The sequence below is a fragment of the Ranitomeya imitator genome, chromosome 4 (assembly GCF_032444005.1).
Source record: "Ranitomeya imitator isolate aRanImi1 chromosome 4, aRanImi1.pri, whole genome shotgun sequence".
Classification (NCBI taxonomy): Eukaryota; Metazoa; Chordata; class Amphibia; order Anura; family Dendrobatidae; genus Ranitomeya; species Ranitomeya imitator.
Genome location: NC_091285.1, coordinates 395139439 through 395151965, shown reverse-complemented (window position 1 = coordinate 395151965; position 12527 = coordinate 395139439). Strand labels below are relative to the sequence as shown.

General features: G+C 43.6%; 1 protein-coding gene across 1 annotated transcript in view; it reads right to left on the bottom strand.

Annotated features, from left to right (window-relative positions):
- The window catches only part of ITIH5 (inter-alpha-trypsin inhibitor heavy chain 5), a 121663-nt gene that overhangs the window by 82525 nt on the left and 26611 nt on the right, over window positions 1-12527 (bottom strand). The window contains exon 5 of the mRNA XM_069765306.1: window positions 7669-7913. Within this exon, the coding sequence (XP_069621407.1) occupies window positions 7669-7913 (245 nt within the window). The remainder of the gene's footprint in view (window positions 1-7668; window positions 7914-12527) is intronic.

Here is a 12527-nt window from a genome sequence, read left to right as displayed (position 1 = left end):
AACTGCACCCCTCGAGGTGCTCAAAACCACATTCAAGAAGTTTATTAACCCTTTACGTGCTTCACAGGAACTGAAACAATGTGGAAGGAAAAAATGAACATTTAACTTTTTTTTGCAAACATTTTAATTCAGAACCATTTTTTTTTATTTTCACAAGTGTAAAAACTGAAATTTAACCACAAATTTTGTTGTGCAATTTCTCCTGAATACGCCAATACCCCATATGTGGGGGTAAACCACTGTTTGGGCGCACCACAGAGCTTGGAAGTGAAGGAGCGCCGTTTGACTTTTTCAATGCAGAATTGGCTGGAATTGAAATCGGACGCCATGTCGCGTTCGGAGAGCCCCTGATGTGCCTAAACAGTGGAAACTCCCCACAAGTGACACCATTTTGGAAACTAAACCCCTTAAGGAACTTATCTAGATATGTGGTGAGCACTTTGAACCCCCAAGTGCTTCACAGAAGTTTATAACGTAGAGCCGTGAAGATAAAAAATCGCATTTGTTTACACAAAAATGATCTTTTCGCCCACAAATTCTTATTTTCACAAGGGTAGTAACAGGAGAAATTAGACCACAAAAGTTGTTGTGCAATTTCTCCTGAGTACGTCGATACCCCATATGTGGGGGTAAACCACTGTTTGGGCGCACCGCCGAGCTTGGAAGAGAAGGAGTGCCGTTTTACTTTTTCAATGTAGAATTGGCTGGAATTGAGATCGGACGTCATGTCGCATTTGGAGAGCCCCTGATGTGCCTAAACAGTAGAAACCCCCCACAAGTGACACCATTTTGGAAACTAGACCCCTTAAGGAACTTATCTAGATGTGTGGTGAGCACTTTAATCCCCCAGATGCTTCACAGAAGTTTATAACGTAGAGCCGTGAAAATAAAAAAATTGCATTTTTTCTACAAAAATGATCTTTTTGCCCCCCAAGTTTTATTTTTCCAAGGGTAACAGGAGAAAATGGATCCCAAAAGCTGTTGTACAATATGTCCTGAGTACGCCAATACCCCATATATGGGGGTAAACCACTGTTTAGGTGCATGGCTGAGCTCGGAAGCGAAGGAGCGCCATTTGACTTTTGAATGCAAAATTGACTGGAATTGAGATTGGACACCATGTCGCGTTTGGAGAGCCCCTGATGTGCCTAAACAGTAGAAACCCCCCACAAGTGACCCCATTTTGGAAATTAGACCCCCCATGGAACTAATTTAGATGTGTGGTGAGATCTTTGAATGCCCAAGTGCTTCACAGAAGTTTATAATGCAGAGTCGTGAAAATAAAAAATATTTTTTTTTCCACAAAAAAGATTTTATCCCCCAAGTTTTTATTTTCACAAGGGTAACAATAGAAATTGGACCCCAAAAGTTGTTGTCCAATTTGTCCTGAGTATGCTGGTACCCCAAATGTGGGGGTAAACCACTGTTTGGGCGCACGGCAGAGCTCGGAAGGGAAGGAGCGCCATTTTGGAATGCAGACTTTGATAGAATGGTCTGCGGGCCTTATGTTGCGTTTGCAGACCCCTAATGTACCTAAACAGTAGAAACCCCCAACAATTGACCCCATTTTGGAAAATAGACCCCCCAAGGAACTTATCTAGATAGTGATGAGAACTTTGAATGCCCAAGTGCTTCACAGAAGTTTATAATGCAGAGTGGTGAAAATAAAAAATATATTTTTTTCCACATAAAAGATTTTTAGCCCCCAAGTTTTTATTTTCACAAGGGTAACAAGAGAAATTGGACCCCCAAAAGTTGTTATCCAATTTGTCCTGAGTACGCTGATGCCCCATATGTGGGGGTAAACCACTGTTTGGGCGCACGGCAGAGCTCAGAAGGGAGGGAGCACATTTGACTTTTTGAGCGCAAAATTGGCTGTCGTGTTTGGAGACCCCCTGATGTACCTGAACAGTGGAAACCCCCCAATTCTAACTCCAACCCTAACCCCAACACACCCCTAACCCTAATCCCAACCCGATCCATAATCCTAATCACAACCCTAACGATAATCACAGCCCTAACCCCAAAACAACCCTAATCTCAACCCTAACCATAACCCTAATTAAAACCCTAAATCCAACACACCCCTAATCCTAATCTCAACCCTAACCTCAAACCTAACCCTAATCCCAATACACCCCTAACCCTAATCCCAACCCTAACCTTAACCCTAATCCCAAACCTAACCCTAATCCCAAACGTAACCCTAATACCAACCCTAATCCAAACCCTAACCCTAATCCCAACTCTAACCCTAACTTTAGCTGCAGCCCTAACCCTAACTTTAGCCCAACCCTAACCCTAGCCCTAACCCTAACTTTAGCCCCAACCCTAACCCTAGCCCTAACCCTAACTTAAGCCCCAACCCTAACCCTAATTTTAGCCCCAACCCTAGCCCTAACCCTAACTTTAGCCCTAACCCTAACCCTAAATTTAGCCCCAACCCTAGCCCTAAATTTAACCCTAACCCTAGCGCTAACTTTAGCCCCAACCCTAACCCTAGCCCTAAGGCTACTTTCACACTTGCGTCGTGTGGCATCCGTCGCAATCCGTCATTTTGGACAAAAACGGATCCTGCAAATGTGCCCGCAGGATGCCTTTTTGCCCATAGACTTGTATTGCCGACAGATGGCCACACATCGCGTCTGTCGTGCACTGGATCCGTTGTGTTTTGGCGGACCGTCGTCACAAAAAAAGTTCAATGTAACCTTTTTTTTGTATGTCGCGTCCACCATTTCCGCGCATGCGTGGCCGTAACTCTGCCCCTCCTCTCCAGGACATAGACTGGGCAGCGGATGCATTGAAAAACTGCATCCGCTGCCCTAGCCCTAACCCTAACCCTAAATTTAGCCCCAACCCTAACCCTAATTTTAGCCCCAACTCCTCTCTCCTGCCGGCCGGCAGATGGCGGCAGATGGCGGGCGCACTGCGCATGCGCCCGCCATTTTCTTTCCCGAGGAAGAAGCCGGCGGGCAGGAGGGGACGCAGGAGGACCCAGGGACACTGGTAAGTATGATAGGGTCCCCGAATCCCCCTATTTCTCTGTCCTCTGATGTGCGATCACATCAGAGGACAGAGAATTACAGAACGCTTTTTTTTTTTTTTTTGCGGCCGCCGGTAAATAGTTAATTACCGGCGATCGCAAAACAGGGGTTGGTAAAAACCAACCCCGATCAAGTTCTTTGGGGTCTCGGCTACCCCCAGCAGCCAAGACCCCAAAGATTCTCCGGGTGCCGGCCGGCGGGCGCACTGTGCATGCGCCCGCCATTTTTTTGCCTGAAAAAGATGGCGGCGCCCATCGGGAGCCACGAGGAGCACCCGGGGAGACAGGTGAGTATCGGGGGCTATCGGGGACCCCATTTCTCTGTCCTCTGATGTGCGATCACATCGTAGGACAGAGAAATTAAAAGGGAAATTGCGTTGTTTTTTTTTTCGATCACCGGTAAACGGTTAATTATCGGCGATCGCAACTCGGGGGTCGGTAAAAAAACCTCAAATCATGTTCTCTGGGGTCTCGGCTACCCACTGCAACCAAGACCACAGAGAAAGTCCAACTCTGGGGGGCGCTATTCACTTTTTCCACAGCGCCATTAATTAATGGCGCTGTGGTTTAAGTACCCTTAACTGCCACCGTTAAAAGGCGTATCGGAGGTCGTTAAGGGGTTAATTCAATAATTGTTCAAACCATTGTTCAGAAAACATTCTTCATCTAAAAAGCAAATTATGGTGCTCATTGCACTCTTAGCATGACTGAGTGACTAAGTGCACTGTTCCATCCTTGATCTGCCTGCCTAGCCATCTCCCTTTGTGCTTCTAGACAGTGCTGCCTTGTTCAGAGTGAGTGCCGTCTAAAGGGAAAAGCATCTACATGTACTCACTGTTTCTCTGCTCTGTGTACTTGTGTCTGTCACTATGACACTGAAAAAGTGAGCATGTGCACAAGGTTTCCTCTTCGGGCAGCGCTCACTCTGGACATTTTCTTACTGGTCACAGATGCCGACAGGTAGGAAGCAGTTTGCAATGCTCCTTTCTGGCAGTCATGGTCTACTGATGTCTCCCATTGAAGCAGGGTCCTTGCTCATCTCTTATTATCATGGATGAAATTGATTTTGAGATGCACAAATCTGTTTCATGTGCCATGAGCATGTCTATCCAATCCTAATAGGAGGAAAGAATCTTAAAGTGATTACTCTTCTATCTTCCATGTTATTAGGTTTGGATATAGATACATACTTTATTATGGAAACCTGTGAGTGATTATCTGTGTGCATGACATTTCCTTCATGTAAATACACTTTGTAGAGCTACGGTAGCACACTTACACAGTGAGGAGGCAGTGACCCACAAAGTTCAAACTGAAAACCTTTTTAATGCAGTTACTTCACATCATTAAGGTCCAATTCACATAACTGCTTAGAAATAATGTTCAGTTCACACAAATGCAAAGCATTTATGTCCAGTTCATAGCACTACATAGTACATGGCATGCTTTAGACTACAGTCACTACACATGCTGACCTTCCCTTTCACCAGTAGCCATGGGCGACTGCACTGCCATGTCAATGTCTCTTTATTCACAGCATAACACAGTCCATGATATCCTCCTGCTTGCAGGCACTACACACTCCAGTCGTCCTTTGACTGGTTTCTGTGGGCGTCTGCACCGCTGTGTAAGCTGGGATGCCCGACCTTTCAGCTGCCTTGGCTGTTTTGCTCCACTTGCCTGTGTCACTTCACACACAGGGCCTCTGTTCTGAAGTCCTAACGAACACCAAACTCACTGACATTACACCTGACACACCCAAACCCTTTACTGCAGGGCTTTTAACAAAGAAACCTGTGGCATTCAGCCACATCGAAAACCCGGGCCTGGAATGAAATGGACTGCACGTCTACCATCCTGCAGTCTGTTTCACAACACAACATTCCAGAGCAGGTTTCCCCTACATATGCCTTGGACACTAGCATGTCCAAGACTACACTTACTTTTATTATTTCTAATCTGCATTGCAGCAACCGCTACCCCCGTGACTGCCATGCACTCCTATGGCCTTCATACGCCTCCATGCACAACCTGGGGAGAACACACAGTGAACCCCTACCTGTGACATCAGTCACTGCTTCTGCAACACTTGCTAGGGCCATGGGGTACTCGCAACCGGGTCGCACGGCTCTTCAAGGGGTGGTCACGGCAGCGATTACCCGGTCCGTGGCCCTGGGCGCGCAATTAGAATAAGAAAGGGGAAGTTCATAAGGGATTGTACGTGACGCCACCTGTGGTGTTCAGCTATAAATGGCCGACGCTTAAGGGGACCGCTGGGGCCGATGGTGATGCAGCTGGGATGGTTCTGCTCCCCACAGGTGGAGCGAAGCCCCAGGGCTACCGGTACGGTTTTGTAAGGGACTTGTGATGTTGGGGTGCAGGACGGAGGGTCCAGGAATAACTAGAGGACACAAGGGTTGCAGTTTTCTTTACCTTTAATCCAAGGTTTCAGGTGCAGTCCAGGACACAAGTCACAGCTGGTGTTGGAGATCCAGGCAGCCTGGAAGCAATTCAGAGCCCACCTAGCCAGGTGGGGTTGGAGGCCTTCCTGCTGCTTAGTTCTCTGGGTCCTTGGTGTTTTTAGTTCTCCTCAAGTCCCTCTCTGTCTGTCCACTCAGTGAAACACTACCTGCATGGCAGGCAGCTTGAGCCTGTTCAAGTGTCATTCCCTCATGGTGACTCCGGGCTCTAGTATGCTGCTGTGCCTTCAGGTGTCATCTGGGGCCAGGAGACCTGCAATCCCCTGTCCTCTGGATTTGGTTGCCAGGCCTGCAGTTCCCACGCAACCATGGACTCCGGTGTCCAATCTTTGGTGCTCAGTCCTGGGGTGATCTCAGTCGCAGCTCCAATCCCTCAGGTTCCCCTCATTTCTTGCCTACTCCTCCTTCTCTGTCTGCTCCCTCACACTCACTAAGACTCTCTAACTCTGCCTGCAGACCAGAATTTATGGGGGAAGCTCCCCTAATACCGAGTTTAGAGCTCCCCCTTCTGGTTTGGAGTCAGGAAAGGTGTTGGATGCGGACATCAGCTGGTAAGGGGACCCCTCTTTGCTTCCAGGCATGACATCACCCCCTGTGAGGGAGGCAATGCCACTGTGGCAACTGGACTCCTGGGGTGCCACACTTCACCATTGCAATCATAGCTAGACCTGCGACTGCAATGCCCCCTCATGGCCTCACTACGCCTCGGTGCGCATCCTGGGGAGAACAAAAACGACCCCTACCTGTGACATCTGTGACATCGGTCACTGCCTCACAATCTGTACAGTATGTGTGGACTGTATTACACTCAGATGCTAAAAACAGCAATATATGATTATTTTCCTACCTGCTCATTATTTATAAGGTGTTATGGGGATCGTTACCATAGTAATAAAACAATTTTAATGACTATTTTTCCCATCCAGGTGTTCTCCATATCATTTTCCTCAGGAAATCAGGAAGGTGTGAACGTAGGAAATGAGCTATTGTTTTATTTTCCAGATAAACACATTTATGTTCATAACATGCAGTATTTCCTGGCATGATGGTTCTTGTGCTAAGTTCTGATTTCATTAGATGATGTAAATCTCCATATGTGGTATATGTATATCATGGAGGACTAATGATTAATGCATTAGATAAAGTATTTGAACTGTATTGAAAATGTAAGAATAGTTTCCCATGATGCATATACACCCCAAATTTCCCACTGCAGAGAGAACTGTTACATTTCCAAAGAAAGCATTAAAAACGTTAGTCTACCACTATTGTGGCTTAGCCGTGGAACAGAACACACTTTCCAGACTCCAAAATGCTTTCTCTAACAAGAGAACAAAATGTGGAAATAAACTTAGCCAAATTGGTCAAAATGTCATCTACTACTGTACATATCCTTGTTGTAACTAACAACATACTAGGTAGGCAAGGATAATTATGAAGTCCCTTAGCAAGCTCAGGTTTAGCAGGGCAATACAGTTCCAGAAGGTGTTGATACGAACCTCACCTAAAAAGGCAATTGCTAGCCAGAAAATAGTGACAATTGATTAGGTGGTCAGGTAAAGGTGTTTATAAGGTTGGGACAGGTATATCACGGTGAAGAAGGCCTACACATCCTTACTCCCATCACGGAAACTATAATTTTCAACTGCTGTCAGGCTGGTTCATGAGTTCACATTAGTTTGGTTGGTCATAGGAAGTGTGAACTTGCTAGTTGAGGAGGCTGTACGTCAAGTTCCTAAGCAAGGTTCTGACCCAAACATCCACAAATATTAACCAGAATCACTGGTTCCACAGGGAATCAACCAATGAAAGGTAGGCTTGGTCTACCAAGTGGTATGGGTGCCAGAGATAAGTATGATTATAGAGAGTGGTGTCATAATTGGTCTACTGTGTGTTTGTCAAATGGAATTTCTAATAATGCTGGTTACCAGCTATGTGTTTTTTCGATAAGTATCTGGTGTGTAGTGTTTCTTTATGAGGCTGGGGTCAGAAAAGACTTAGGTTATAGCAGGAGTGCTCTTTATAATAAATTTGCTGCAACCATCCCAAACATGCATTTGGTACATGTATTTTTAAGTCATAAAAAAGGCACATGTCACTTGCAACATTATTCTCTGCCCGCTTCATGTGAAAAGCAGTGCTTACCCACATCTTTACTCTTTTGCTTGTTGTTCTGAAGAGGAGGAACCTCTAGGAAGGTAATACCAGATGTTTCAAGAATATTGACCTCCACCGAAAGGCTGCCCACTAATTGCATTGGACGGACACTGATTGCATGTTCATACACTCCCAGACGTCTTTGCAAAAGCTCCTCATACTTCAGAAGAAAAACTGCTTTATTTCTCCCAGGGATTGTTGCAGATGCGTTAAACGTTTCCATTCCATTTTCCCTGGAAGAAATCCACATGAGAAAAGTTAAGGAGAAAAATATCCAAATTCATCTGAAAACTAAACATCTATTTTAAAGAATGAATCATGTAAAAAAAAAAAAGCCAGCTCACCGTTAGAAGCACAGGTGCGCGGAAGTCCGTCCTGGTTGACGTGATTTTTTAATTTATCTATTTTAAAGCCTTAAAGAAGTTTTCCCACAATATCAATAGATTTTGGAATAATACTAATTTCCATAATTGGATGTGTATAAATACAATGTTCCTGTGCTGAGATAATCTTATACATGTGCCCCTGCTGTGTACTGTGTAATGGCTGTGTCTGACCGTACAGGAACATGGCCTGATCATACCACAGCTCCTGGGTGGTGGAGGAGGTAAGAGTATACAGATATTATAGCAGGGATCACAGCCGATTCTTTTTGTGAGGTAAAACATTTCCCTACTTGTTTTTAAACAATGTTTTACTTCAAAGAAAGAATCAGCTGTGATCCCCTGCTGTAAAATATGTATACTCTTTTGCGTCCTCCCCTGCCCAGGAGCTGTGGTATGATCAGACCATGTTCCTGTACGGTCAGACACGGCCATTACACAGTACACACTAGGGTCACATGTATAAGATTATCTCAGCACAGGAACATTTTATGTACATTAACACATTCAATTGTGGAAATTATTATTATTATTATTATTATTCAAATATCTATTGAATAAATTCAAATTTTGTTTGAAAACCCCTTTAATAAAAAAGATAATGTTGATTCCTATATTAAACTCTTCCTGACTGCCAGCTATCTGATGCTGCATTAGGACTCCCACTCCTGAAAACTCTCAAGAGCAGGTGGGGTCCCAAACTGTCAGAGTTAGATGGGACTCTGAGAAGAAGCTAGAACCTGTTTATCACCCCTCTTGTAGTTGCTTTTCCAGGCTATACAGACCTCAGTAAGTGTTAGTTAGTGAATAGGTTAATAAAAACCGCTGATGCTTCTATTAGAACTGGTGATGACATGATCTTCAGTGGTCTCGCTTGCACACCTAAGCAGCCATTAACAATAGGCAAGTGGGAGAAATTTCCAATTACATTGCAATGCATAGCTGCTGCAACATTTACATAGTAACATAGTAACATAGTTAGTAAGGCCGAAAAAAGACATTTGTCCATCCAGTTCAGCCTATATTCCATCATAATAAATCCCCAGATCTACGTCCTTCTACAGAACCTAATAATTGTATGATACAATATTGTTCTGCTCCAGGAAGACATCCAGGCCTCTCTTGAACCCCTCGACTGAGTTCGCCATCACCACCTCCTCAGGCAAGCAATTCCAGATTCTCACTGCCCTAACAGTAAAGAATCCTCTTCTATGTTGGTGGAAAAACCTTCTCTCCTCCAGACGCAAAGAATGCCCCCTTGTGCCCGTCACCTTCCTTGGTATAAACAGATCCTCAGCGAGATATTTGTATTGTCCCCTTATATACTTATACATGGTTATTAGATCGCCCCTCAGTCGTCTTTTTTCTAGACTAAATAATCCTAATTTCGCTAATCTATCTGGGTATTGTAGTTCTCCCATCCCCTTTATTAATTTTGTTGCCCTCCTTTGTACTCTCTCTAGTTCCATTATATCCTTCCTGAGCACCGGTGCCCAAAACTGGACACAGTACTCCATGTGCGGTCTAACTAGGGATTTGTACAGAGGCAGTATAATGCTCTCATCATGTGTATCCAGACCTCTTTTAATGCACCCCATGATCCTGTTTGCCTTGGCAGCTGCTGCCTGGCACTGGCTGCCCCAGGTAAGTTTATCATTAACTAGGATCCCCAAGTCCTTCTCCCTGTCAGATTTACCCAGTGGTTTCCCATTCAGTGTGTAATGGTGATATTGATTCCTTCTTCCCATGTGTATAACCTTACATTTATCATTGTTAAACCTCATCTGCCACCTTTCAGCCCAAGTTTCCAACTTATCCAGATCCATCTGTAGCAGAATACTATCTTCTCTTGTATTAACTGCTTTACATAGTTTTGTATCATCCGCAAATATCGATATTTTACTGTGTAAACCTTCTACCAGATCATTAATGAATATGTTGAAGAGAACAGGTCCCAATACTGACCCCTGCGGTACCCCACTGGTCACAGCGACCCAGTTAGAGACTATACCATTTATAACCACCCTCTGCTTTCTATCACTAAGCCAGTTACTAACCCATTTACACACATTTTCCCCCAGACCAAGCATTCTCATTTAGTGTACCAACCTCTTGTGCGGCACGGTATCAAACGCTTTGGAAAAATCGAGATATACCACGTCCAATGACTCACCGTGGTCCAGCCTATAGCTTACCTCTTCATAAAAACTGATTAGATTGGTTTGACAGGAGCGATTTCTCATAAACCCATGCTGATATGGAGTTAAACAGTTATTCTCATTGAGATAATCCAGAATAACATCCCTCAGAAACCCTTCAAATATTTTACCAACAATAGAGGTTAGACTTACTGGCCTATAATTTCCAGGTTCACTTTTAGAGCCCTTTTTGAATATTGGCACCACATTTGCTATGCGCCAGTCCTGCGGAACAGATCCTGTCGCTATAGAGTCCCTAAAAATAAGAAATAATGGTTTATCTATTACATTACTTAGTTCCCTTAGTACTCGTGGGTGTATGCCATCCGGACCCGGAGATTTATCTATTTTAATTTTATTTAGCCGGTTTCGCACCTCTTCTTGGGTTAGATTGGTGACCCTTAATATAGGGTTTTCATTGTTTCTTGGGATTTCACCTAGCATTTCATTTTCCACCGTGAATACCGTGGAGAAGAAGGTGTTTAATATGTTAGCTTTTTCCTCGTCATCTACAACCATTCTTTCCTCACTATTTTTTAAGGGGCCTACATTTTCAGTTTTTATTCTTTTACTATTGATATAGTTGAAGAACAGTTTGGGATTAGTTTTACTCTCCTTAGCAATGTGCTTCTCTGTTTCCTTTTTGGCAGCTTTAATTAGTTTTTTAGATAAAGTATTTTTCTCCCTATAGTTTTTTAGAGCTTCAATGGTGCCATCCTGCTTTAGTAGTGCAAATGCTTTCTTTTTACTGTTAATTGCCTGTCTTACTTCTTTGTTTAGCCACATTGGGTTTTTCCTATTTCTAGTCCTTTTATTCCCACAAGGTATAAACCGCTTACACTGCCTATTTAGGATGTTCTTCAGCATCTCTAAGCTGGTCAAACTTTGCCTTCCTAAAGTTCAGTGTTTTTGTGACTCCCTGACAAGTCCCCCTAGTGAAAGACAGGTGAAACTGTACAATATTGTGGTCGCTATTTCCTAGATGCCCAACCACCTGCAGATTTGTTATTCTGTCAGGTCTATTAGATAGTATTAGGTCTAAAAGTGCTGCTCCTCTGGTTGGATTCTGCACCAATTGTGAAAGATAATTTTTCTTGGTTATTAGCAGAAACCTGTTGCCTTTATGGGTTTCACAGGTTTCACTTTCCCAGTTAATATCCGGGTAGTTAAAGTCCCCCATAACCAGGACCTCATTATGGGTTGCAGCTTCATCTATCTGCTTTAGAAATAGACTTTCCATGGTTTCTGTTATATTTGGGGGTTTGTAACAGACCCCAATGAGAATTTTGTTACCATTTTTCCCTCCATGAATTTCGACCCATATGGACTCGACATCCTCATTTCCTTCGCTAATATCCTCCCTTAAAGTGGACTTTAGACAAGACTTTACATAGAGACAAACCCCTCCTCCTCTCCGGTTTTTACGATCCTTTCTAAACAGACTGTAACCCTGTAAGTTAACTGCCCAGTCATAGCTTTCATCTAACCATGTCTCGGTTATTCCCACTATGTCAAAGTTACCTGTAGATATTTCTGCTTCTAGTTCTTCCATCTTGTTTGTCAGGCTTCTGGCGTTTGCGAGCATGCAGTTTAGAGGATTTTGTTTTGTTCCAATCTCCTCGCTGTGAATTGCTTTAGGAATGTTCTTACCTCCCATCTGAGTATGTTTTCTTGGGTCTTCTTTGTTCAAGTCTAATGTTTTTCTTCCCGCATTTAGGATGCTTCTTTTCAGATGATGCACCTTGGGAGCGTTATACAGTTGCGCCAAGTGCTATGTGTGTCCAAACTTAGGGCTTATTCACACGTCCGATTTTTCCATGTACGAGAAAAATGGACCAATTGTTCTGGTAAGTTTTATCAGATTGTGGTTCAAGTGTCATCCATTTTTGTTACACGTGGAGAAATAAAAGAAAAAAATGTCTCCACCTTCTCCATTCTGACAGATTGTGAAAATCGGACCTTACTCAGATGTCATCCAAGTTCGGTCCGATTTTTACGGAGACCCTTTGACTTGCATTGCCGATTTTCATCCGACCCTCTTAGGATGGTTCATCTAAAATTATCGGACAAAAACCTGCCAAGTGTGAACATGTTTTCTATCTTAATAACAATGTAGACTATTAGGATATTCAGTCATACTAACACCTTACACTTTGCAAGTATTTCCAAGTAAATGTATCTTAGATGAAATACTAAACAGTCTCTGAAGATCCGTGGAGACTTCAGAAAAGACTTTTGCTGTTTTTTTGTGGCCGCTTTGTTTATA